This window comes from Fonsecaea nubica (assembly GCF_001646965.1).
Source record: "Fonsecaea nubica strain CBS 269.64 chromosome Unknown Scaff77, whole genome shotgun sequence".
Lineage (NCBI taxonomy): Eukaryota > Fungi > Ascomycota > Eurotiomycetes > Chaetothyriales > Herpotrichiellaceae > Fonsecaea > Fonsecaea nubica.
This window is the reverse complement of record NW_019173750.1, coordinates 13,939-37,433: the sequence shown is the minus strand read 5'-3', so window position 1 is coordinate 37,433 and position 23,495 is coordinate 13,939. Positions and strand designations below refer to the sequence as shown.

At 52.7% G+C, this 23,495-nt stretch overlaps 8 protein-coding genes across 8 annotated transcripts; 3 read left to right on the top strand and 5 right to left on the bottom strand.

Annotated features, from left to right (window-relative positions):
• Positions 1-149: 149 nt before the first annotated feature.
• On the bottom strand, positions 150-752 carry AYO20_08948 (hypothetical protein; the record flags this gene model as incomplete). The annotated part of the gene is made up of 1 exon (XM_022647221.1): positions 150-752. One exon carries the CDS (start codon positions 750-752, stop codon positions 150-152), a length of 603 nt encoding a protein of 200 aa, XP_022496778.1.
• A 765-nt stretch (positions 753-1,517) lies between these two features.
• AYO20_08947 (hypothetical protein) lies at positions 1,518-4,370 on the top strand (the record flags this gene model as incomplete). The annotated part of the gene is made up of 1 exon (XM_022647220.1): positions 1,518-4,370. One exon carries the CDS (start codon positions 1,518-1,520, stop codon positions 4,368-4,370), a length of 2,853 nt encoding a protein of 950 aa, XP_022496777.1.
• A 538-nt stretch (positions 4,371-4,908) lies between these two features.
• Positions 4,909-5,832, top strand: AYO20_08946 (hypothetical protein; the record flags this gene model as incomplete). Its single annotated transcript, XM_022647219.1, has 1 exon — positions 4,909-5,832. One exon carries the CDS (start codon positions 4,909-4,911, stop codon positions 5,830-5,832), a length of 924 nt encoding a protein of 307 aa, XP_022496776.1.
• A 728-nt stretch (positions 5,833-6,560) lies between these two features.
• Positions 6,561-8,832, top strand: AYO20_08945 (hypothetical protein; the record flags this gene model as incomplete). Its single annotated transcript, XM_022647218.1, has 2 exons — positions 6,561-7,053; positions 7,205-8,832. 2 exons carry the CDS (start codon positions 6,561-6,563, stop codon positions 8,830-8,832), a joined length of 2,121 nt encoding a protein of 706 aa, XP_022496775.1.
• Positions 8,833-10,163: 1,331 nt separating this feature from the next.
• On the bottom strand, positions 10,164-11,874 carry AYO20_08944 (hypothetical protein; the record flags this gene model as incomplete). Its single annotated transcript, XM_022647217.1, has 2 exons — positions 10,164-11,327; positions 11,383-11,874. 2 exons carry the CDS (start codon positions 11,872-11,874, stop codon positions 10,164-10,166), a joined length of 1,656 nt encoding a protein of 551 aa, XP_022496774.1.
• A 1,251-nt stretch (positions 11,875-13,125) lies between these two features.
• On the bottom strand, positions 13,126-17,635 carry AYO20_08943 (hypothetical protein; the record flags this gene model as incomplete). The annotated part of the gene is made up of 2 exons (XM_022647216.1): positions 13,126-14,853; positions 14,906-17,635. The coding sequence occupies 2 exons, from the start codon at positions 17,633-17,635 to the stop codon at positions 13,126-13,128; spliced, it is 4,458 nt and encodes a 1,485-aa protein (XP_022496773.1).
• Positions 17,636-19,210: 1,575 nt separating this feature from the next.
• Positions 19,211-20,892, bottom strand: AYO20_08942 (homoserine O-acetyltransferase; the record flags this gene model as incomplete). The annotated part of the gene is made up of 3 exons (XM_022647215.1): positions 19,211-20,285; positions 20,343-20,733; positions 20,835-20,892. 3 exons carry the CDS (start codon positions 20,890-20,892, stop codon positions 19,211-19,213), a joined length of 1,524 nt encoding a protein of 507 aa, XP_022496772.1.
• Positions 20,893-21,492: 600 nt separating this feature from the next.
• AYO20_08941 (hypothetical protein) lies at positions 21,493-23,379 on the bottom strand (the record flags this gene model as incomplete). The annotated part of the gene is made up of 6 exons (XM_022647214.1): positions 21,493-21,721; positions 21,776-22,371; positions 22,434-22,509; positions 22,566-22,814; positions 22,908-23,039; positions 23,102-23,379. 6 exons carry the CDS (start codon positions 23,377-23,379, stop codon positions 21,493-21,495), a joined length of 1,560 nt encoding a protein of 519 aa, XP_022496771.1.
• Positions 23,380-23,495: the final 116 nt, after the last annotated feature.

Here is a 23,495-nt window from a genome sequence, read left to right as displayed (position 1 = left end):
TGGATAGACATCGAGATGGCATGAAGAACGGGGGATGTGATTCGGAGGATATTGGGTAGCGGGATCCGCATGGAGGTAGTACAGGATGCTTAGGCGGTGTCTTAATAGCAGATCATACCGTTACTACTCCGTCCGACCATCCATTCACGTCAGTCCCGCTCGTCTATCCCTCGTTCTTCCATCACGTCCTGTAGTCTGCGGCCTTCCTTCTCCGCGATCAGCCCCAGCATCTCCATGGCGACGTCCTTGATCTCGTTGTACGTCGTGAGCAGCGAAATGTGTTTGTTGATGATCGAGTGGGCATGAACGAGGGCGGCTTTCTCGTCTTCCACGGACATCGACGTAGGAATGGTGGTAGAGTCGTGCTGCTGCTGGACAATTTCCGGAACAGATCCTTGTTGAGAGGAGGAGGAGGAGGATCTTCGATTTGATCCCTGTTTATTCTCGTTTGCAGTTGACGCTGAAGTAGAGTAGGACTTGAGCTGCGTGATTTCTCGGAGCTTCGTGGATAGGCGTGCCTCTGTGGTGGAGATGTTGGATCTCAACTGCTCAATGGATGCCAGGAGCTTGGCCTGCTTCGCATCGGAAGCAGCCTTGTGGCTTTGGTCTGATGTCGACAACGAGGTTGGTAGTTCCTTGACGATGGATTGGACTTCCGCTTGTGGTGCTTGAGGACTTTGTTTTTGGTGTGATGTTGGGATAGGTAGCTCGTGGCCATTCGACTGGTTGGAGGAGTACCTATCGTCCTCCATATTCGACAACTACCTCGAGTTCTGTTATCGAGGGGTCGGGAGATGTTTGATACAGGAGTCGTCAGCCGCACTTGCTTGGTGTGTCGAATGCCCTTTGATCGCGCTGTCTCACCATGCTCTGAGACGAGGTCAGAAGACCTTTGTCAACTTAGAATCGCAAGATTTCGGCTTCAATGCATTGTGTGTTTCGAGGCATTGTCATTATGTGGGAAAGAAGAACATATCCGTATCCAGTGTTCGATGACACTCCTTTGTTCTCACGAGCAAAGCGAGGCACAAGTGAGGGGCGTCAGCCTCGTGACGGAGACCTGAGCGATGAATTGAGCAAAGATGAATGAATCCCTTCGAGGAAAATACATTGAAAGTTACATTCCCTTGATAGTGCACACTGCAGTGACTACAGACATGCTCTACCAGCTGCGAATTTCCAGCTCTTGAAAATGATTGTCTTCAGTGCATCATCGTCACATTCCTTTTGCATGGTAGTTTTCGTTGATGATGTCAGACGCCTCCATTTTTCTCTAAACCCCACTTCTAGACATGGGGATATGCAGCGGAATTACTGTCAGACATAAAATATCTCTCAGATCAACTTTCCACCTACTGACAAACTGCGCCCACATCGAAAACAATCTTCTGCGACTCCTCTTTTGGACAAATTCTAATCCACCGGTGAGTCGAGGACGCGCCGGCCTCGATGGAGACTCTTAGACTCCTATTGTATCCTTGATTGCTCGGGGATTCGGCTCCAGACAACGCGCCGCCATGTTCACCATCACTCCCTTGCTCGGGGCGCAGAGCACGTCTCGAGCGTCGCAGTCGATCCTTGAGTTGGATGGTGGAATCAAAATCTTGGTGGATGTGGGATGGGACGAACGGTTCGATACTCGACAACTGGCTGAGATAGAGAAACACGCCTCTACTCTATCCTTTATCCTCCTCACCCATGCCACCACTTCTCACTTGGGCGCCTTTGCGCACTGCTGCAAACACATCCCCGTCTTCACCCAGATCCCCGTCTACGCCACGCCGCCCGTCATCGCCTTCGGCCGCACCCTCCTCCAAGACCTGTATTCGTCTTCCCCGCTGGTGGCTACCTTTATTCCCGGCTCGGGTTCTCCTGAAGATGTAACTAGCGTCGACGACAAGTCGCGGTCACATATCCTGCGCCAGGCTCCGACATACGAAGAGATCAACAAGTATTTTACATTGATCACTCCTCTCAAATACTCGCAACCTCATCAACCCACACCTTCTCCGTTTTCCGCCCCGATCGAGGGTCTCACACTGACGGCTTATAATTCCGGTCATACCTTGGGCGGCACAATATGGCACATACAATATGGGATGGAGTCTGTAGTCTACGCCGTGGATTGGAACCAAGCCCGAGAGAATGTTATAGCAGGGGCCGCGTGGTTTGGAGGAGTTGGGGGTGCCGAAGTCATCGAACAACTGCGCAAGCCTACCGCCCTCGTCTGCAGCAGCATTGGGGCGACAAGAGCCGCACTGTCCGGGGGTCGGAAGGCCCGTGACGAGGCTCTGCTGGCGCATATCAAGGTCTGTGTTGCTAAGGGTGGCACAGTTCTCATTCCTACCGACTCGAGCGCGAGAGTATTGGAACTAGCTTGGATCCTGGAAAAAGCATGGTCCGACCCATCCAATGCTGTCTCCCTAAAACCTGCCAAAGTATACCTAGCCAGTCGGTCCGGCAATGCGACGCTTCGACATGCAAGAAGTCTGCTCGAATGGATGGACGACAGCATTGTGAGAGAATTCGAGGGCGAGGACGAAAATCCAGCTCCCACGCAGATGCACAGAAGAAGTGGCAGTAAGCAGATCAATGGCGCGAGCAAACCTTCACGGCCTTTTGAGTTTAAGAACGTCAAGATTGTGGAGCGCAAAAGCCAACTGGAAAGGATGCTGAAGGCAGAAGGGGCCCGAGTCATCCTTGCGAGTGATGTGACAATGGATTGGGGTTTTTCGAGGTCACTGTTGGATCATGTGGTCCAAAGGCCCGAGAATCTGGTGGTTTTGACCGAACGAGTAAACATGCGTCCCGGGTCGCAAAGCCCAAGTCAGGTATTCTGGACTTGGTACGAAGACCGTCAGGATGGCGTCGCTCTCGAAAAAGGGCTGCCAACAGGAGAATGGTTGGAGCAGGTCCAGAGTGGAGGTAAAACGCTCAAGCTACGAAATTCAGAGAAGGCACCACTGAATTCACAAGAGAATCAAAGGTACCAACAATACATGGCGACTCAAAGACAGCTGCAAGACTCTCTGACTTCAGCCAACGAGCGAGACCAGGCTGGTGCGGACGACAATATCGATGATGAATCCAGCTCAACATCCTCAGACGAGTCAGACGACGAACAGCAGGGCCGTGTACTGAATGTGTCGGCCGCTCTCGGTCACGGAGCACGGAATAAGCTGGCACTGAGCGATGCAGATCTGGGAGTCAACGTTCTTGTTCGCAAAAAAGGCGTGTATGATTACGATGTACGGAATAAGAAGGGACGGAACAGTCTTTTCCCCTATACACATTCGCGAAGGCGCGGAGACGAGTTTGGGGATTTCATCAAGCCGGAGGATTTCTTAAGAGAAGAGGAGAAAGAAGACCAAGACACGGCCAACGACACCAAGTCCGGGGGCCAGCTCGGACAGAAGCGGAAGTGGGACGAGGCGAATGATACCAGGCACTCACAACACAAGAAAAGTCGAACAGTATTTGCGCCGGCAGCATCTGGCGATTCCGCAGCAGATTCAGACGCAGAGAATTCCGATGAGGACGTCCAAGTGGAACGGGAAGGATTCCAGGGACCGGCAAAAGTGGTATATTCGACCTCTGAGATCACGGTCAATGCCAGGCTGGCCTTTGTCGACTTTGCTGGACTGCACGATCAACGCAGTCTGCAAATGCTGATACCGTTGATTGGACCCAAAAAGTTGATTCTTGTCGGTGGCAATACTTCAGACACTCTTGCTCTGGCCACTGATTGTAAAGAGCTTCTCGGGATGAAAGTGGCGGGAGCAGGAGAGGAACCATCCACGGAGATCTTTACTCCTGCAGAGGGTCAAACTGTGGATGCCAGTGTCGACACGAACGCGTGGGTCGTCAAGCTCAGTCGCAACCTGGCAAAGACGCTCCGTTGGCAAAATGTCAAAAACATGGGAGTGGTGACCATCCAAGGTCAACTCAAGGGCGAACCGAGGGGAGACAACCTGCAGGAGGATCCTCAGACCAAAAAACAGAAATTTGATACAGACGTGTCTCTTGCCGCTGGCCCTCGGCCGGTGTCCTCTGTCGAACCGGTGCTCGATGTTCTCCCAGCAAGCCTGGCTGCGTCGACAAGATCTGTCTCCCATGCGATCCACGTCGGCGACCTGCGTCTAGCTGACCTGCGGAGAATGATCGCATTGGACGGTCATGTCGCTGAATTCCGAGGTGAGGGCACCTTGCTGGTCGACGGCATGATAGCAGTACGAAAACTCGGCACCGGGAGGATCATCCTGGAAGGGGTGCCAGTCAGCTCCACTGCCATGACTCCGAGCAAGATGGATGATTTCACGCGTGTGAAGCAGAAAATCTATGACGGACTCGCAGTGGTTGCCGCCAGTTGAGGTCCAGCTCCAGTGAATACTGGTCACAAGCCAACTTTTGGTTTGCCATTTTTTTCCAGTCCATGCTGTTACTTTTCTATCACCACACGACACTCGACGTCGACGGCCCAATTCCGCAGTTGCTCGAGGCCAGTGCTGGTCCTTTTCGACAAGGGCGCTGCTGTCCTTCGAGCTGCTCCCATGGAAGAGCTTGCAGACGACTTCTGCTTCCTTTGGCTACGTCCCCCAGAGATGTCTCTCGCAGTCATGCTACGTCTCTTCAGTGACATTGTGGCAATTACCAACACAGTCTGACTGCGTTTCTTTGTCTCCACTGCGCAACCATGACATGAAGGCGGTCGTTTGCAGAGGCCAGGACTCCTCAACAGTCAGAGCGTGATTAGAGTGATAGAGGATCATGGCAACCCTGTTTATATAGTATTCTACATGTCCCTCGTTCTTTGAATGCCACGGTCCAAACGGTATTTGACACTTGGCCTAAGTCTGCTCACCCTGTCTCTTGCTTAAAAGTCTCATATCCTCGTCGACGACCTCAACCATGGCGTGTGCACCACCTCCTTACTATCCCTTTGCAATGCCACTTCCAGCCCAAGGACCTGGCCTGATTGGCAAGACTGTTTACCATTACATGACGCGTGATGGGGGGCCACCGAACAAGGGCGCACCTCCAAGCGGACCACCATCTTCTGCCGGTGGTGGTGGTGGTGGTCCTCCTCCTCCTCCGCCGTATTCTTTGATGTCTCCCTGTCAAGGACCATTTTGTCCTCCTCCACCGAGTCAGCCTGGTCCATTTCTCATTCCCCCAGGAAATGGATTCCCTGGAGCAGTGTGTGTGCCTGACGGGCCACCGCCGCCTCCTCCAAATGCGCCCACGTGGTATCCAGCACCACCACCACCTCCTCCCCCTCCTCCTCCAATGTCAGGATTCCCTCCTGCGCCTCCCCCTCCAGCATCAAGTGTTGTAGGAGCAGTCGCCCACGCCGCCTCTCAAGCACCAGAACCACCGGTCAGTGGAAACCGAGTCAAGGATCGACTTCTGGTGGTCAAGGACAGTGGAGGGCACGGACACGTCGCCTCCAAACACGTTGCGACATTCCATCTTTTCACCTACAATGTCATTGACAAGTACTCGGTGAATGCGCACAACCAGTTTTACATTCCACCGCAGTCGTGCGAGCCATTCCGCGTCATGACGGCAGCGTATTCGATGCCCATCGAGGAACTGATTGAGCAGTTGGATTGCGTCCGAGTTGCGCCACCGGTATACCCACGCTATGCGATCGGACTGGCGGAGGCATTTGATATCGGCAATGGGTGGTTTCAAGTCGGCAGCAAGTTCCACCTGGACGAAGATAAGTCCAAGCAGACCATCAAGGAGGCCTGGAGCAACAACATTGGAGAGGCGGGCGAGTCACGACCCAAGTATCTGATCCGGTTGCCGGGCAAGCAACCCGGTTCGTGATGCTTTGTGTGTTGGCCATCGATCATCACACATATTATCTTACAAGTTTGCTACAAGTTACAAGGGCCAAATCATCGACACGCGTACAAGACTGGACTGGATTGGACAACATCAACGGGGACGGACATTTGCGGCACTGATACAAGACAATGACTGGCTGGTCGGATAGTCCTGCCTGGTACAGTTAAAGGACTTGGCCGTTGTGCTCACGGGCGACCCTGGGCCATGGTTTCTTGCCCAAATTGCGCAATTCACGAGGATTCGTCGAATATCTCTGAGCTCTCTTGCCTCTTTGGGGATTCAGCGTGTCTCGCAGTGGTCTCTCGAGGCCCGCATTGAGTGAACAAGCAGAGCTGATGGATTGTGTTGCGGTGGATCTCGGGCTTGATAGAGCAGCCAAGGTGTACCAGTTACGAGTATATTGAGCAAGTCTGGCAGTTCACAAGTAATTCATGGCTTTTGCATCCCGGGCCGGACCATTCAGATAAGGGCCCCCTTGGTTTGGGAGGCGGGAGGCACGAGGGTTGGTCGAGACTTTGGAAGTTCCAGGGTCTGTCTCCATGTGCAGAACGTACCAAATGGATAATTAATATCTACGTAGTTGGAGATGATGATAATATACATATCAATCACTCCTTCACCTCTTTCCTGTTTTTTTTCCCAACTTTCATCTGGTCCAATTCATTCTCTGTCTCTCTCTCTCTCCTCCCTTGGTATTTCTCCCAACCATGGCAGCCATCTCCCAAGACTTCTCTTCCCAGCCGTCGACGGCCTCCTCTCCCGTCGCCCACCCACTATGCCCGCTCACCGCGGCGGAGATATCCACCACGGCTGAGCTGGTGAGATCCGTGTGGCCCTCGACGATCGACCTCCGCTTCAAGGTGATTACGCTGGACGAACCGTCCAAGAAGTCCATGATCCCCTACCTCGACGCCGAGCATTCATCCGCCGGGTCGTCGTCTCTCCCCGCCATCCCACGCAAGGCCTTTGTGTCCTACTACATCCGCAACACCAACCGCTTCCACGAGGCCGTGGTCAATCTGTCCAGCCGCACCGTCGAGAGCAATGTCCGATTGGGCCCCAACCAGCATGGCAACGGCGACTACGACGAGATTCTCCAGGTGGAGAAGAACGCACTCGAGGACGAGGCCGTCAAGGAGGCACTCAAGAAGTTGAAGTTGCCAGAAGGAACCGTCGTGTGTGCCGACCCTTGGATCTACGGTAAGCCTTTGTACTTTCGCTAGACCTGTGTCATTGTTCGCCCTTTCTTGTGGTTGGTGCCTTGCCCTGGTGATGGGTTTTTTGGGATCCGGCTTTGTTGTGAAACACGAAGAGGATGAGAGATCTTGATCTAACGGCAATCGTCCATCAGGATCGGACGGCGTCAACGACGACGAGCGCATGTACCAGGTCTTCCTGTACATGCGCGACCCCAACAACCCGTCGGAAGTGGACAGCAACCACTACGCGTTCCCGCTGCCCATCTCGCCCGTGATCGACTGTGTCGAATACAAAGTCATCCGCATCGACTACCTCCCCACGGGGGCCGACAACACCATCCACGAGCCGCGACCGTACCAGGCCAAGCCGCCCAACGAGTACGTCAGCGAGTACCAGAAGTTGCGGACCGACATGAAGCCGCTCCGGGTGATTCAGCCCGAAGGGGCGAGCTTCACGCTCACGTCCGTGGGCGAGACGGGCCACCTGCTTGCGTGGCAGAAATGGAGCTTCCGTGTCGGCTACAACCAGCGCGAGGGCATGGTGCTGTACGACGTCCGCTACGACGGGCGCCCGCTCTTCTACCGCCTCAGCCTGAGCGACATGAACATCCCCTACGCCGACCCCCGCCACCCCTTCCACAAGAAGTCGGCCTACGACCTGGGCGACGCCGGCGCGGGCGCCATGGCCAACAACCTCCAGCTCGGGTGCGATTGCCTGGGCCACATCCAGTATCTCTCGGCCGTCATCACCGACGACAAGGGCGTCCCGACCCCGTTGGAGAACTGCGTCTGTGTCCACGAACAAGACGCCGGCATTGGGTGGAAACACACCAACTACCGCACGGGGCGTGCCGCCGTGGTGCGTCAACGGGAACTGGTCCTGCAGAGCATCATCACCGTCAGCAACTACGAGTACATCCTGGCCTTTATGTTCAACCAGGCCGGTGAGGTCATCTACGAAGTCCGCGCCACGGGCGTCTTGTCGACGCAGCCCATCGATCACGAATTGGACAAGGTGGGCGTCCCCTTTGGCACCGTCGTCCACCCGGGCGTCCTGGCCGTGCACCATCAGCACATCTTCTCGCTGCGTGTGGACCCCATGATCGAGGGACACGAGAACCGACTGGTCTACGACGAGGCGCACGCGCTGCCGCTGTCGGAGGACTGGAACCCGCACGGGGTGGCGTACGAAGTGTCCGAGACGGTGGTCGAACACGCGCAGGGCCTGGACCTGAACCCGGAGGCGAACCGGGTGTTCAAGATCCAGAACCCGGCGGTGCGCAACCCGATCAACGGCAAGCCGGTGGCGTACAAGATCCACGCGCCGCCGTTCCAGAAGATGCTGTCGCTGCCGAGCTCGTACAACTGGAAACGGGCCGAGTTCGCCGACCACAACATCTACGTGACGACGCACCAGGACCGCGAGCTGTTCTCGGGCGGGTGGTACACGAACCAGAGCCGCGGCGGCACGGGGGTGCGCAGCTGGGCGGCGCGCAAGGACAGCGTCGTCGACACGGACATTGTCGTGTGGATCCAGTTCGGCATCAACCACGTGCCGCGCATCGAGGACTTCCCCGTCATGCCCTGCGAGATCCTCAAGGTGAGCCTCAAGCCCGTCAACTTTTTCGACAAGAACCCGGCCCTCGACGTCCCGCCCAGCGAGCAGACCTTTAACCGCTCCACCTTGGTGAGTGAGATGCACCACCAGCCCACCACCGAGGCCGTCGTCGGCCAGGCCGGCGAGTGCTGCCAACCGGGCGACAGCAAGAGTAAATTGTGAGGCAGGACGCACAACGAGGACTGCGAACAAAACAAGACAACAACGGGATTCGACGGTGGACAGTGAAGTGTGTGTTTTGTTACAGGTCTAGCTTTTTGGAGACCTGCAGAGACTGCAGAGACTGCAGAGACTGGATTAAGGTGACTCTCTCCCAAGAGGAAGGGAAGCAACCTCGCTCGAAAGTTTTCTCTTTTATTATTATTGGCAGGCCCCCTTTTTCAATGTCTCGGGCAAACATGCTCGATGGAATGGATGGAAGGCAGAGCAAAGTGTCATGTCATGTGCCCCACCCCCAACAGCAGAGAGGCAGATCTTATTGACAATGTCATGTGTGACCGACGAAGATTCGAGAGAATTACGAATTGAAGTGATAAAGCACGAGGACCGACGACCTCTGGGGTGTCTATGTAGGTGGGATGAATCGATTTTGATATATATATCGATATATACAGAACCTCGGAGTCCGTAGGCAGGCAGACAGGTATACAGTCCCCTCGCACGCAGCAAAGAAAACAAAAGTCAACTCCTGACCAGTCAGTCAGTCAGTCCCCCTATACCCAATTCCAAACCCCTGGGCCATGGTTGGGTACCGAATAGTTATTTATTGTGTCAAGAGGCACTTATCGAGCCAGTGTGCCCCATACGACGGTAGGGACACGGGTCTACCTCGTATAGATCCCATCACCCTATCTAGCTACTTGACATAACGTTAATGCTATATATAATATACCGAGTATGCTGGTACTATACTAGGTAGCCATGTCATGGCTATGTTCATGTCATATTCCATCATGTTCTGTCACGTCACGTCATGTCACGTCATTCCATGCCATGTTATGTTATGTTCTACAGTACATACATAAAGTTAGACATGCTCTACTTGTAATCATAATCATAGTCATAGTCATAGTCACAGCAAAATCTTGAAAGGTATGTACCGAATATCAGACATGGACTGTACCACTACCCCAACAGAAGCATTCATTCACTTGTGATACACATGATGCTCCGTACACGTACACGCTATGCACGTACTTGTGATGTACAAAAACCAACGATAAAAGACGCGTGAAGAAGACGCGGGAAGAAACGACCTCGTCTTCCTCCCCGTCAATAAGTGAAATAACTGCGTCGCTTCCCCCAAAAAAAACACCCCCAAAAGGTACTGTGGTGCCAGTGACAGTGACAGTCCGCTTCGTCTGAAAACGCAGAATAAAGAATATCCATGGCTGAGCTGAAAAAACTCGTCAGGTTCGTTTCATTGCATTGATCCTACTGCTCATGCACATGCCCAAGCTCCAAACAACCGTACAAATCGCTCAAGTTTATCATTAGAAGAAGCCCCCGTTGCCAACTCCGTCTGGACCGTCTGGTCTCCTCATGTTCGGATCTGGACTCCGTGGAGGGGGCATGTATAATCTCCGGCTGTCCTGGCCGCCTCCCAAGTGTGAGCTGGATTCTTCTCCCGCCCTCGACACAGGATACGGCACCGAAACCACCCCGCTCTCCTGGCCCCCAGTCGATCCCGGATAAGGCATGTAAGCCTGCTGCGTCGGTGGATGATCTGACGGAATGTCATATCGACCGTTATATTTGTCGTCATAGCTCGATGCGAGTCCAATGTCGCTCACATTGTTCGCGTCGTAAAAATCATGTCCCCCATCACTTCCTGCCTCAACAATCGGCGGCTGTGATGTTGGCATACTCTGGCTGTTAGCGAGCAACGTGGCACCCTCTTCGTCTCCGAGACCGTTATAACGAGGCGGCTTAGTTGCTGCCCCCGCGTAGGGAATCGGGTGGTTCAAGGTGTCCAATTTCTGGCCACTCGCGCCAAAATCGCTGCCCTCCGTATCTTTCCTCGACAAGTCGTAACTGGGATCATTGTGGCGAGTCTTGCGTCCCTTAAACAGCCATCTCGCCGACCGACCCGTGGCTCGGAGCATATCCATGCCGTTAAAGGCATCAAAAATGGCCTTGATACCCAAAAAGCCCCCTTTGTACGTCATGCGCTCGGACCCGTCACCGGGGACAGTGTCAGACATTTGCTCCTTGGAACCAATCACATATGGTTTCCAGCTAAAAGACCATATGTGAAAGATGGCAAAAAAGGCCATTTCAATGCACAACAGCATCGCTGGAATGCCCACTTTGATATCGGGGGTTTGAATGCGCTTGGTGGCCTTGATAAAACCGACGCTGGTGAGCACCGAAATGGCAATGGTCTGCCAGAAACTGAGGAAGATGACCAGTTTGATGGCCGTGATTTTCAGGAGAGGTTTATGCTGCCGGATGTCATCCTTGATCTGGATGTAGAATTGGATTAGGCAGTACATGGCGACCGTGATTGAGATGGTCTCGAAAATCATGACCCAGATGTGAGAGAAGGCTGGGCTGAGTGATTCGAGGCAATACAGGTCGACGGCTTGCGTGATGACCGATATGATTGTAAAGAGAACGCGGATGAAACAGTACTGGAAAATCGAGACCCAAACCACCTTTTACAACCCCAAGTTAGCCGCGCAACTTCAAGCAGGGGAAAAAAAGACCTACATTAAACCATGTCAACCCACTTTTGGGTGTCCTCAACAACCCCTTCTCAGCACCCCCTGTACACTTTTGAAAGTACCTCATGGGCCACACCCATTTCTTCGGGGTGATTGTTCGGAAATAGATCTTTTGCTGGTGTAGGTCGGGGGCGAGGTATGAGCAGAGCAGGGAGAAAAAGGAGGCAATTGCGAAAGCTTCGTAGCAATCTCTGATGACTTCAAAGTAGACGCTGTGCCGGTAGTAGTAGAAGGAGAGGAGCGAGACGGCGGCGTAGATGGGGATCATGAAGAGGATGCGAATGGTGTGCTTCTGTTCCCATGGTTTCAGGTAATGCGTGGCGTGCATGAGGATCAGGAAGAAGGAGACGGCCAGGGCAATCATGGTGAATATCGCCGCGACCCAGAGGCCGATGGTATGGAAAGTATGCCCGTGCCATATCGGCTCTTCGGTGATGGCCAAATCCTCGTCGGTCGAATTGCACTTTGGCCAGCCCATCTTGGTTGTGTGTTACTTTCTTTCCCTTTACTAATCGTCCGTCAAAGACCAAGGCGCATTCGCATCGCGGTTCGGCGCAGGAGTTGAACTCTGGGAGAAAGTGTAGTGGTAGTAGTGAGAGTGAGCAGACTGGGCGAGAAGTGACGGGTCAGAGAGCGCCTCTGTCCTCTTGTCGCAAAACGAGTGATAGAGAGAGAAAAAGAGCGTGAGTCGAGTGAATTCGGTCAAGTCAATCCTGAGGCCTTCTTTCCAGATCGAGGCAGAGCGGCGGGGGAAAATTACAAGAATAGAGAGTGAAAGGGGATTTCGATTCGATTGTCGTGCCTTGGAGAAATGGTTTCAAAGGGTTTCAAAGGACAACAAAGAGATGAAGATCTAAGGTCGACATTGAACAAAGTTTAGACGCAGAGACGCAGAGATGCAGTTTGGGGGTGGTTTGGCCCTTGCTGCGCCGCAAAATGCTGACCAGGGAGATGCAGGTCACCTCATGCAACTAATCATTCGTTAATACCAGCCCTGGGAGCACAGTTGAATTTGGGGGGCCGTCGCGAGGGTGAGGTACAGAGGAGGCAACCGGCCGAGTGCCTCGCACGTACTAAAAGAAGTGAAAGTGGGAACGAGGCACCAGCTGAAACGGATCTGCCTTGCATTCTTGCCGCATTTGGTCCGCACCGGCCTTGGGCGCATCAAGCGCATCCATCCCTGTGGCTTGGTTGTTGGCGTCGAGGTTCGTTCGTGCTGAGTGGCTGACTGGAAGGAAGTGGCCTAGTGAGGTGAGCCCTACTTGTATCTATCCAACCTGCTAAGGCCGCCTGCGCCCAGATCCCAAGACCCCCTCACTCCCTCAAGCAACCCAAGATTTCGGCCTAAGCTCGCACAAGCCCTTTATGCTAAGCAATTCCTGCCCACCTTGTCTCTACCAACGCGACTTACTCGGTACAAAGTAGTCGAACCTCTGTTCCTCTACTATCCTCATACCGAGAATCCTACAGCCCTCACATCAGTATGATTAGCCGCCCGCCTGGCCCACTCACCCCCAGCTGACCTGCTCCTTCGTCCGCGCTCCCAGAATGCTGCCTCCCTCTTTCGCGCCATCATTCACAACCTCGGACATGAGGCCCATTGAGAGAGCGGGGATCCTGATGGGGCTGCCTTTTCGGGGCCGATGTTGAAAGCGAACGCTACTGGAAAATTCGGAAGAACGCTGTAGCTAAACTCGGTGTCGTTGCCATATACGCGCTGCGCCGTTGTCTATTCCGTACTCCAGACTGCCTGCACCTCTTGTAACCACTGCCGATGCGGACCCGCGTCGTTACGTCGAAGGCCCGCAACGATATCTCTTGCTCGATCAGACACAGGATAGATGCGGAGGTGTGTGTGATCTGACGAACATATCACATATGGATCTGCCTCAGGGTCCTGTTTCCTTAACAGAACCAGGCAATCTCCGCAAAACCACGTCTTCTCACATAGGCGACAGCACCAGAGTTCTGCAAAGTCGTCCTTAGCAGGATCGCATATCCCGTCGCAGTGCCGGATTCTCTTGGAGCTGGCGTACTTGCAACCCAACACCTCACCACTGCCCTCGTCCAGCCTGCGACCAGCATCCGTTCCCTCGTCAGGTGCTGTAGGCTCTGTGGTTAGTCCGTCCGTGAGCATCATAGTGATGCCGAAGGCGATTGCAGCGTTTTCATCATCGTTGCCCATCATTAACGCTTCTCCAAGTTGGTTGTAGGCATCATCGTCGTTCCAGGGATCGTCATCTTCCAGTTTGCGTATTGCCTCGGTGATGGATGGTTGGAACATTGGCCTCCATATCTTTGGAGACTTTGATCGATAATCTCGGAGCCATACTCCATACAGAAGAGCCGAGTAGGAGGCGCGATACCGCCGTCTATCTTTCAGTGCAAGGCTCCTGAGTCTGTCCGTGGCTTGGGCATAATTTGATCGTTTTGATAGCTTGGCCTCCACGGCCTCGGTGAAATGACGCAGGCTGAGGAACGCGGCAGATTGGTCTCGAATCGGCTTCATCCGCTGGCGGTAAGACTCGTCGTTGGCGTCAATGACGGACAGTATGCTTGTATAGATCTTGGTAGCCCCGGCTGCGTCTTTGTAATGGCGCAGCAAGAAGTTTGCAGATCGCGCTGCCAGTCGCAGATCGTTCCACTTGGGCTTTCCCGAAAGGTCAATATAAGCAACACGCTTGAAGTTCTCTTCAAGCAGATTCTCTAAATCGCGATCTGGCCGTTTGTACAAAACCATGGCAATGATCCCGGTCAGCCGCTTGAACTCTTGTTCGGTGAATTTGTGTCGCAGAAGACAATGAAGCAATGAACACCCAGGCAAGAGTGTCTGGCACGTTGCAAGGTGACGCAGGACTGCTGCTATCGTGTCATAATCCCGAGTCCGGCTCAGAATCTCAATGTATAGCTTGACGCTGTCCATGATGACATGATCCGACGGGTCGTCTGCGCCGAATGTAAATTTTTGACATCGTTCATATGCCTCTCTGCCGATCCGACTGGCCTCCTTCTCGTAGTTCTCCTCGGTTTGAAGTCGCCAAAAAGCCGCTCGTGCTTTGAAATAGAAATCGACACCGTAGTTCAGCAAGATCGCTGGTAAGGCTTCGATAGCTTTCTCCATGGCTGCTAGAGCTGGAAGGGGTTGTCGAAGATTGTCACCGTAGCACCGACTGAGGCCTTCGTAGGCGACCCAAGCCGTGGGCTTCTCGATGCCATATAGCTTTCGCGTCCGAGCCTCCGCCAGAGTGATTGCCTTCTGAAAATATTCGATGGATTTTCGGGTATGCCTGGTATCCTCTCCCTGCATCATTGTCCAGGCAACACCGGTAAACCAATATTCATCTTGTTCCAGGTTCTGACTTTTAGCGATTCGCTCGATCAGTTCCAAAGTGATCCGTCCGACTCGGCGAGTTCCCTTGAGTATGCTGACAGGGCCGTCGTTGTTTCCTTCCGCAGTCTGCTCAATGTCAGTGGCGGCCGATGTAGCGACGGCGATCCATTTGCCTTACCAGGAATTCGTACGCAACCAACACCCAAGTTTCTCCTTCACACTTATTGAACCAATCCATGTCATCCCATGCCCGTTTCGCGAGCCAGAGGCGGGCACATTCTTTGATTAACGGCTGTAAGAGAACCCTAGCAGAGTCAATGGCCTGTATCGCCCACGGGCGAATCTCAGGGGTTTCAAGACTGAGATAGTCGATTCCCATTGCAATCAATGCACGGACGGTATCCGTTTTCTTCCGGTCCAATAACCAAGAATCAATCGTGCTTTGCCACATCCCATTCTGTAAATGGTAGAACATCTTGCCGTCAAAACATAGCGAGGCTAACCTGGCACCAACTTGGCCACACAGATCTCGGGGCATCGCACTGATGTCAATCTCTAGCAAGTGAGAGACGCAATTATCCGCCGCGTACTGTTTGAGAAGATGTACGCCGTATTTCTGGGCAGTTGTCTTCATGGCAAGGTCAAGCAGAGCCTGCACCATTTGCATTCTGAACTCGTCAAGGTGCCCCGGAACCACTCGGCAATCATGCCATTTCTTGGTTGACGGGTTGCCTTCTTGCACGAGATAGTCGCGAATTCTTGCATGAGTAAAGGTGACGGTGCTCCGGTGCCATTCGTCAAAAATTCCATTGTTTGCATGGACACTGAGCCTTTTCCAGCTAAAATGTTTGAACGAGGGCCTGGCTGGTGTGTAGCCGGTCGCAGGTTCATCATCGTCGCTTTCGGTAGAGTCCGAGTCATCTTCAGATTCTTCTTTGGAAGAACGCGTTGACTTTAGGGTTCTTGAAGTATCGTCACCACTTGATTGCCGTATGACGTCGAAAAGGCTAGAGTATCTGTTCGTCAGATCGTCGGAGATTGTTATGAAACGCTGGCCAACGGTTTCCAGGAGGCAGACATGAAGCTCGGCTACAGTTAGCGGACGGCGACAACACAGGACCCAAGCGAGCAAGTGGGTCAAGTACTGGGTCCTGACATCGTCTTCGTGGTTCAACCTGAGAAACACCAGATGGATCATGTCCATCAAACCGGAAGGCGCATCATTGAGTGCTTCTTCAACCGCTTCAGCGGAAGGGCTGTCCCGGATCTGGTCAATGACCAATTTAGCCCACAAGAACATTCCCTGTGAACGTGTCACTATGCTGTTTTCGATGAAGGCTTCGAAGATTTGACATTGCTCTGGTTCCATTCTCCGGATCATTCGGACAGCGGCGATGTCCTTGGTCTGATGCCTCACATAGACACGAATATCTTGTTTCGTCTGGTCTTCGGTAATGTCGATGATCTTTTCTTTTCCCTGAAAGGCGGCATCAGTGCTGTCGAGGAGATTTCGAATTTCTGGCCGTGCAAAGACGGCCACCTGGATGGATATTCGTTCATGGTCGGACTGAGAGGCCAGAAGCCTCCTCAAGCAAGTCAACAGGGCGAGTTTTGCTTCGTCGTTAGCCTCGTCAAGCCCATCAATGATGATGTATAGCAGCCCACGAACCTCTTCGTGGTCTTCCATGAAAGGTTCGTAGGACAGAAACAAGCGGTCCCACAGAGATTCCGCGGATGCTGCCTTTCCAAGAATGTCAGGATAAGTTCTGATGGTCTCGGCCAGATGGTTATAAAACTGTTGGTCTTGCTTGGCGATTTGTAGTGCAACAGCCATCAACATATGGCTCAGATTCTGGAGCTTCGGTTGGCCCTCCTTGAAATACATGTACCCTGTAGGCCGGATGGGACCATTGTCAGCATTCCTGGAGTATTTGTTCTTGAGAGATTCGACTGTTGCAGCAGCCAGAACTGTTTTGCCAACTCCGGGGCGACCAAAAATCCACAGCAGCGAACCATTGCCGTTCTCCCATGTTGCAAACATGGTGTCGTTTTGGATCCACGTCCCCGTGGAATCGGCAATAGCATTGGCGCTTTTCCGATGATGATTTCGCAATTCTTCCCACGAGTCATTTCTTAGTTTTTCAACGAGATCTGTCCTGGCATCCAAACGATCGTCACTTGCTCTAGATCTCAGAATCTCCTGCTTGATCTCGAGGACTTGTTTGTGTATACTGAGGGTGGTTTCGCTCATTCGCTGTGTCATTCCAAAATTCAGACGGACGACAAAGCCCAGCTCATCGTGCACCCGTTTCTCGAGCTCCGCGAGGGCAGCTGTGATGCTTTCATCGTTCTGGAACAGAGACCTTCCAAATTGGCGTAACCTGGACGGTTTGGCTAGTTTGGATTGTGCGGCCCCGACAATTCTCAAAAGGCATGACAGCACCTCTATAACGACTGTTTGATGCGTGCCGATAAGAGAGCTGTCCTTGTAACCGTCAAGGCAGCATGTGACAGCTGCCACCCGTTGAAACAACTCTTCCACAGCGTCATATGCGTTGCTGACCCTTTCACATGTGCTCAAAATATGTTGGACTGCGAAGAAAAGAACGCCGAGCGGTGCTGCGGGCGTTGATTGGAGACCTCGATCGGCAACCTCTATGATAAAGTGCAGGGGGAGGATACATTTGCGGAAGGCTGACACAACTCTGCGCTTTTCGTTTCGGTGAGCTGCGAACTGATCTTGGCTTACGTGGAGGGCTTCGAGAAAGGCTTGAAGACTTCGTCCATTCGGGTCTTGGAAGTTTATAGGACCACAATGTAATTCGGAAGTGACTAGAGGGTGGTCAATGCTCTTCTCGTATTCGCGGATGGCATTCTCCCAGAGCGCTGCCAGAGAATTTTCCGACATTGCCGACGAGTGAGAGCTCCTTGACAGCCTTGTACGAGGGAAACTTCAGGAACAATATGGGCCTTGGATATCTAGGATATGACTTGTGCTCGATGACAGCTCCGCGATTCTTGGGCAGGAAACCGGCATGAACAGTTTGGATATACCATGTAAAGGCGGCTCAGCGGGTGCTTCCCGGTCGACGACGCACCGGTGAGATTTTAGTTAGCATTGCTCTTGCTTGTACAGCAACAACAATCAGAGTCGAAACGCCGTCACAGGGGTGCTTTCTTGAAGGCGGGCTCGCGGGGTATGTTTCATAACGGCTCAATAAGTGGCGTGGTCATAGACTTGACACTCACTGCCAATGGTAGGCTCGGTCAAGGACAGGTCCGAAAACCGATCCATTGTACCTGATGCAGTAGCGTCCTGCAGGCTTCGTAATAGGGCCTTTGTCTGTTCGACTTTGATGTCGCGGTCAGGATGGAGGGGCACTCACAAACACCAGCAAATCTTTGCCGGGTGTCCATTTAGGTGGGACTCGATGTGTTTTCATAAGCTCAGAGAAACTTCTAGCTCTGTATGATGGCAATATCACACACGTCCCTCAAGAGAAGATCCAATTTAGCCACATTGAATAGAGCTTTGGAGAGGATCAATCGTGATCACAAAGAAGACAAGAGACGTGGCAATCATTCTCCTAACTTTCTCTGGAAGGTTTTCCGAACACGATCCTGTGACATCCTTTGTGAAAAGGTTTACGCTTGCCTTCCAACGGTTAGACAAATACTCTTAGTGCAAAGACGTTGAAACTATGTGGGGTTTCGAGCATCTGATAGGCACTATTATGTAAGCCACTTGGGGTCTGCCGACTGGAAACCGAGTACTCGGTACAAGTATTCGGTAGGTAGACACGTAGACCACGATTTAATAGTCGGGGCCCTAACGAGCTTGTACTGTACAATCTACGATCCGAACTGTGCACTTCGCCGCGTAACCAGCCCCAGGATTGTGAGGAAATTTTTAAGGCGCCCAGCATCTTGCTCGAACGAGTAGGTCGGTTCCTAGTTTAGGGAGTGATGCTCGTGCTCAGGTCACAAGCAGCCCAATCCTCATGCCCTGGTGTGCCCTAACAAGGGTCGGACCGGACATGATGGCAATTAGGGTTTTGGTTGGACTAAGCATACAATATCCCTACAGTACATCGCCCTACGAGTGTCTATATTTAATTCCTCCCCCCACGGTCAATTGGCCCGCGCCAGACATGCTACTCTGGGTTCATGTACCGAATAGATGGAAAAGTTCGTCCTTCACAGTACATGCTCAAGGTCCATAACAAGCGAAATGAAGACGACGATCCTACGACACCATCCGAAATCGAACTGCGCTTTCATAGCATTTTCTATGTTCCTAGCCCATCGTGCCCATGTCATATGCCGGGGGTATATTGTGAATGCAGCCACATCTGACTGACGACAATGATACAAAATATATACAACCAACAACCACTCACCTTTCGTGCCATTTGGCTTTCAGTATCCGGCCAGAGTTGAACTGGTTCGGGATACTTCTTCAGCCGCACAATGGTTTGAGCCGCTACCAAGCAGTCAGGTCGCCGACCTCTGCCTCCCCGAACGTACTCGACTTGGTCATCTGACCCACTCCATCTTTGACCTCTCCGTCTGGTCCTCCAATCCCCGGTCTGTTCATGAGATCTGGTATTACCTCTCTGAAGAAGCTCAACAGATAGCTATTCACTTGCTCAAATTGCAACAAAAAGGCGTCGTGGCCCTCCGGGCTGTCGATCTTCCCAAGCCGTGCATTGGGGATACAGTTAGCCAGTTCTTGTTGTTCCGCAATGGTGAAAAGGCCGTCCGACTCAATACCGAGTACCAATGCTGGCTGTTCAATTTGTGCGAGAGCTTCCTGGACGGTGGATGCCCGGTTCCGCGAAACATCGTGCGTGTCTAGCTTGCGCGTTATGGCGATGTAGCAGTTTGCATCGAATCGTGTTACAAATTTGGTGCCTTGGTACCGCAAGTAGGATTGTGCTGAGAAGTAGTGATGTGTTGGTCTAGAACTCTTCTTCTCAACAACGGGCACCGGTATGGCAAACTCGGTGGCTCCGTTGAACTGCGGATCTTTGAATGTCGCTGGTCGATCCTCGCTGTCGGGTTCTGGCGACGATCTGGACGCAACGCCATTACGGGACGCAGGCCGCGAGTCACGGGATCCTTTGGCCCGCTTGTTCCCATCATTATGGATGCTCCAGTGCTCATTCTGGACACCATTCGTCTTCTGTCCATCGTTGATGGAGGGTTTCTTCGACAGGTCTGGAATGTTGCGACCAAAACGAGCCTCAAACGAGTCCCGACTTCGGTATGTGAGGAGCGCCGACATGCGGGCTGCACCCAAGCCGGCGGTAGGAGGATCGTCAAATGAGTAGTAGCCGTCTTCATATTTGGGATCCGAGTAAATCGCCTGCCGCTGAGCTTCACCCCAGCTGATGCCCCAGGCGCTGTGCGTCGCTGACGTGGCTATAGGAGCAATGCTCCGCACGTAATCCTTCCCATAATAGGCATACTCTAGGCTGAGCATTCCTCCCATAGACCCACCGACAACGCAGGCGATCTGGCGAACACCAAGGTGGTCGAGAACGATTTTATGTATCCTGTCACCTATCGTCAGTCTTATATACCAATTGCCTCACTCTGCTCTTTTCACTCACCTCACGTCATCTCTTATCGTGGTTAGTGGGAATTCTGGTCCGTATCTGCCTTGTTCCGGGTCACCGTCCTTGTTCGTCACTGGGCTGGCACTCCCGTAGGGACTGCCCAGACTGTTTAGACAGACAACGAAGAACCTTGTAACGTCAAAGGCCTGACCGGGCCCTCCCAACAAAGGCCCCCACCAATCAGCCACATCCGCACTTCCGCTCAGGGCATGGCATATAACAAGGACATTATTCCCGGCTTCGGAGAGTTGACCACGGACGGTATATGCGACGGGGACATTCTTGAGGACAACGCCTGATTCGAGGGTGAAGGAAGGGACAATGACGATTTCTTGGTCGGCGACGAGTTTGGCGAAAGGGTTCTCAGGTTGTCCTTTGGCACTCTCTACGGGATTTAGTAGCCGTTCAATCCTGGTCGTGGTGGAAGGGGATGCAAACACAGCAATGGGCAGTAGGGAAGGCAAGAAAAGTAGAGGGGATACTGACGGAGTCGCGGAGAGACTGCCTGAGCCTCTCCGTTAGTCTTTGAATCCTTGTCCGCCATGGTAATCGTCCAGGCTTGAGCTGACTGGAAGATGGCAAAATTTCTTTCTGATGCGCGGTGAAAAAGTACGGGATAATGGGTTTTTGGGGTTGACTATTGTCGAGGGGGTGGTAAGTAACGAGCTTAAGTGAGGTCCATTGACTCACAACTCGTGTCTCGGAGAGGCTCGTATGAATCCGGTGTGAGGACGGGGTGCAATTGTTGTGAGTCAAAAATGAAATTCAGTCGAGGGGAATTTGACCCACCGAGTTGATATTTCGGCAGTGGAAGTCAGCGCAGGCGATTTCACCGCTAGACGATGGGTGCCATTGGCGGGGCTGGTGGCATCATCACACACCAATCGTAATGGGGGGATGGAGGCCTCGGTTAAACCCCCAAATGGCAGGTTTTCCGAACTCGTCCCCCTGAAAAGAGCCAGAGCCAGAGAGCAAGCCGCAAGGCTGTGGACAAGGGACAACAGCAAAGCATCTTGAGTCCCCAGCAACTGACAACTGACAACCGACAACCAGTTTATATAAATCGAAATGCTTCCAAATCTAGTTGCGTATACCGCTCGCTATTCAAGTATACAAGAAATCACATGAATCCCTTTCAATGCCCTCAGAGATTTAGCTGGAACTTGGGATGCGTCCTTATCCTCTCGCCATACTTCAAGAAGACCCAGATCATAGGGGACATGGCCAGTGAGATGAATGCAAGAAGGCTGTTCCCCCACCCGAGCCCCAGTTTGTTGTACATATCTCGTCCAGCCAGGGGGAGGACTGCACCCCCAAGGCTACGGAGGACGGTATTGGCCGCCATCGCGCTCGCGGCATAAAGGGTGAATGCACTGGGATGAAGTCAGTAACGCCGATCAAAAGGCTTGGGGAATAAAACTGCATACTCAACCAGATAAATAGACAGCGACATGAAGGATGCGACCATGCCAGCGCCAAGTAAGACCGTCCCTATGATGGGAACTATCCAATGCACTTTGTACTGGGCTGTCCACCCGTACAAGAAGAGGCCAGCAGGTATAGTTACCGCACCCGGCCAAAGCAATGGCAGACGGTATTCAGGCTTCATTTCGCCATCTTTCGCCAGTTTCCTCAGCAGCTTGTCGGAAAATGATCCGAATATCAACAGTCCGATAAATTGGCCCAGTCCGATGCCTAAAAAGACAAGTCCAACATTACTAGGACTAATGCCGTACTGATCTTGAAAGATGAACGTCATGGTTGTGAACATCAAGTAAAGATATCCGTACACGACCGCCAGGTACAGAGAAAGGAAGAATATGATCGGGGACAGAAAGAGCATTTTGGTTGGACGGACCACACTCAGCATAAACAACTGCGAAGGAGTCCTGGAAGATTGAAGAGCAGACCGAAGCTTGTCATTGCCTGTTTCTTTTCGGAGTCGCCTGACTTTTCTCTCGAGGAGAATGGGCGGATATGTTTCTCTTTGAAAGATAAGTGCCATGGCGAACATGACTGCGGTCTGCTTCAAGTCAGTCCTGCTACGGGATTCACGCGCCACCGGGGGGGGAAGGGCATGCATACACAAATAGCGAGAAGATAGAAGTTCCACTGCCACCCGGCCGCTTCAGAGAGATATGATCCAACTACAGGACCCAGACTGTCCACAGTCAGCACCGTTACTTTATAGATAGTATGCGCCCGGGTAGTACACACCTTGGTCCAAACAGAATTGGAAAGGTCCAGACACTCATGACCTTTCCGCGCTGGTCTTGTCTAAAGGTATCTGCTATTGAACCAGATCCGACAGTCAAGGGACAAGAGCCTGCCAGACCGGCCAGGAATCGAAACACAATCAACATGGACAAGTTTGTCGACTTGCCACAGGCGAAAGTGAATATCCCGAAGAGGAATGTGTTGACATGATAGACCGGCAGTCGCCCGTACAATTCACTCATCGGAGCTCTGACGGTGGATCAGCCACAGATGTCTTGCAACAAGGGTATCAGGCTCGCGCAACAAGCCCCAGATCAATCGAAAAAGGAAACAAGCACTCACATAAACAGTGGACCAAAGGCATACCCGAGCACATAGACGGATACCGAGAACGACGCTAAGTCCTCACTGTTGGAGTGAAAGTCTTTCATCACCTGGGGTACACCCGGTGCAAACATGGACGAACCGAAAGGTCTGAGCAACCGTCAGTATCAAAGATGTAGTGCTTCCGGGCAGTCATTCTCTTGGTCACCGACGTCAAAATCGTTATCGAGGACAGCAGAGCCACGTTGGTCCATTTTCTCCGTGCAGGCCAGTTCATAGGGTTCTCTGGATCATTCGGACCGTCCCAATTGACCACGTCTGGATCGGTCGTCGTTTCTACCGTGGTGGTTATGACATCTTTCTCTTCAAGCACTGACAATGCCTTTTCAACGTCTCCGTCGTCCACATGGGAATTGTTGCCCCTCTCCAACGAGCTGGATACGCTTGGGGTAATGCGCTCAATGTCGGTGGGCTTCTCACTGGGCGCCATGGCGCTATCAACTTTCCTCCTAGCAAAACTGGCTGGTTCGAGATATGGTTTCCATCATTCCGGGTACGAAGCCTGCGGAATGGGAGGGGGAAAACGCGACGAGCAAGCGGCTCTCT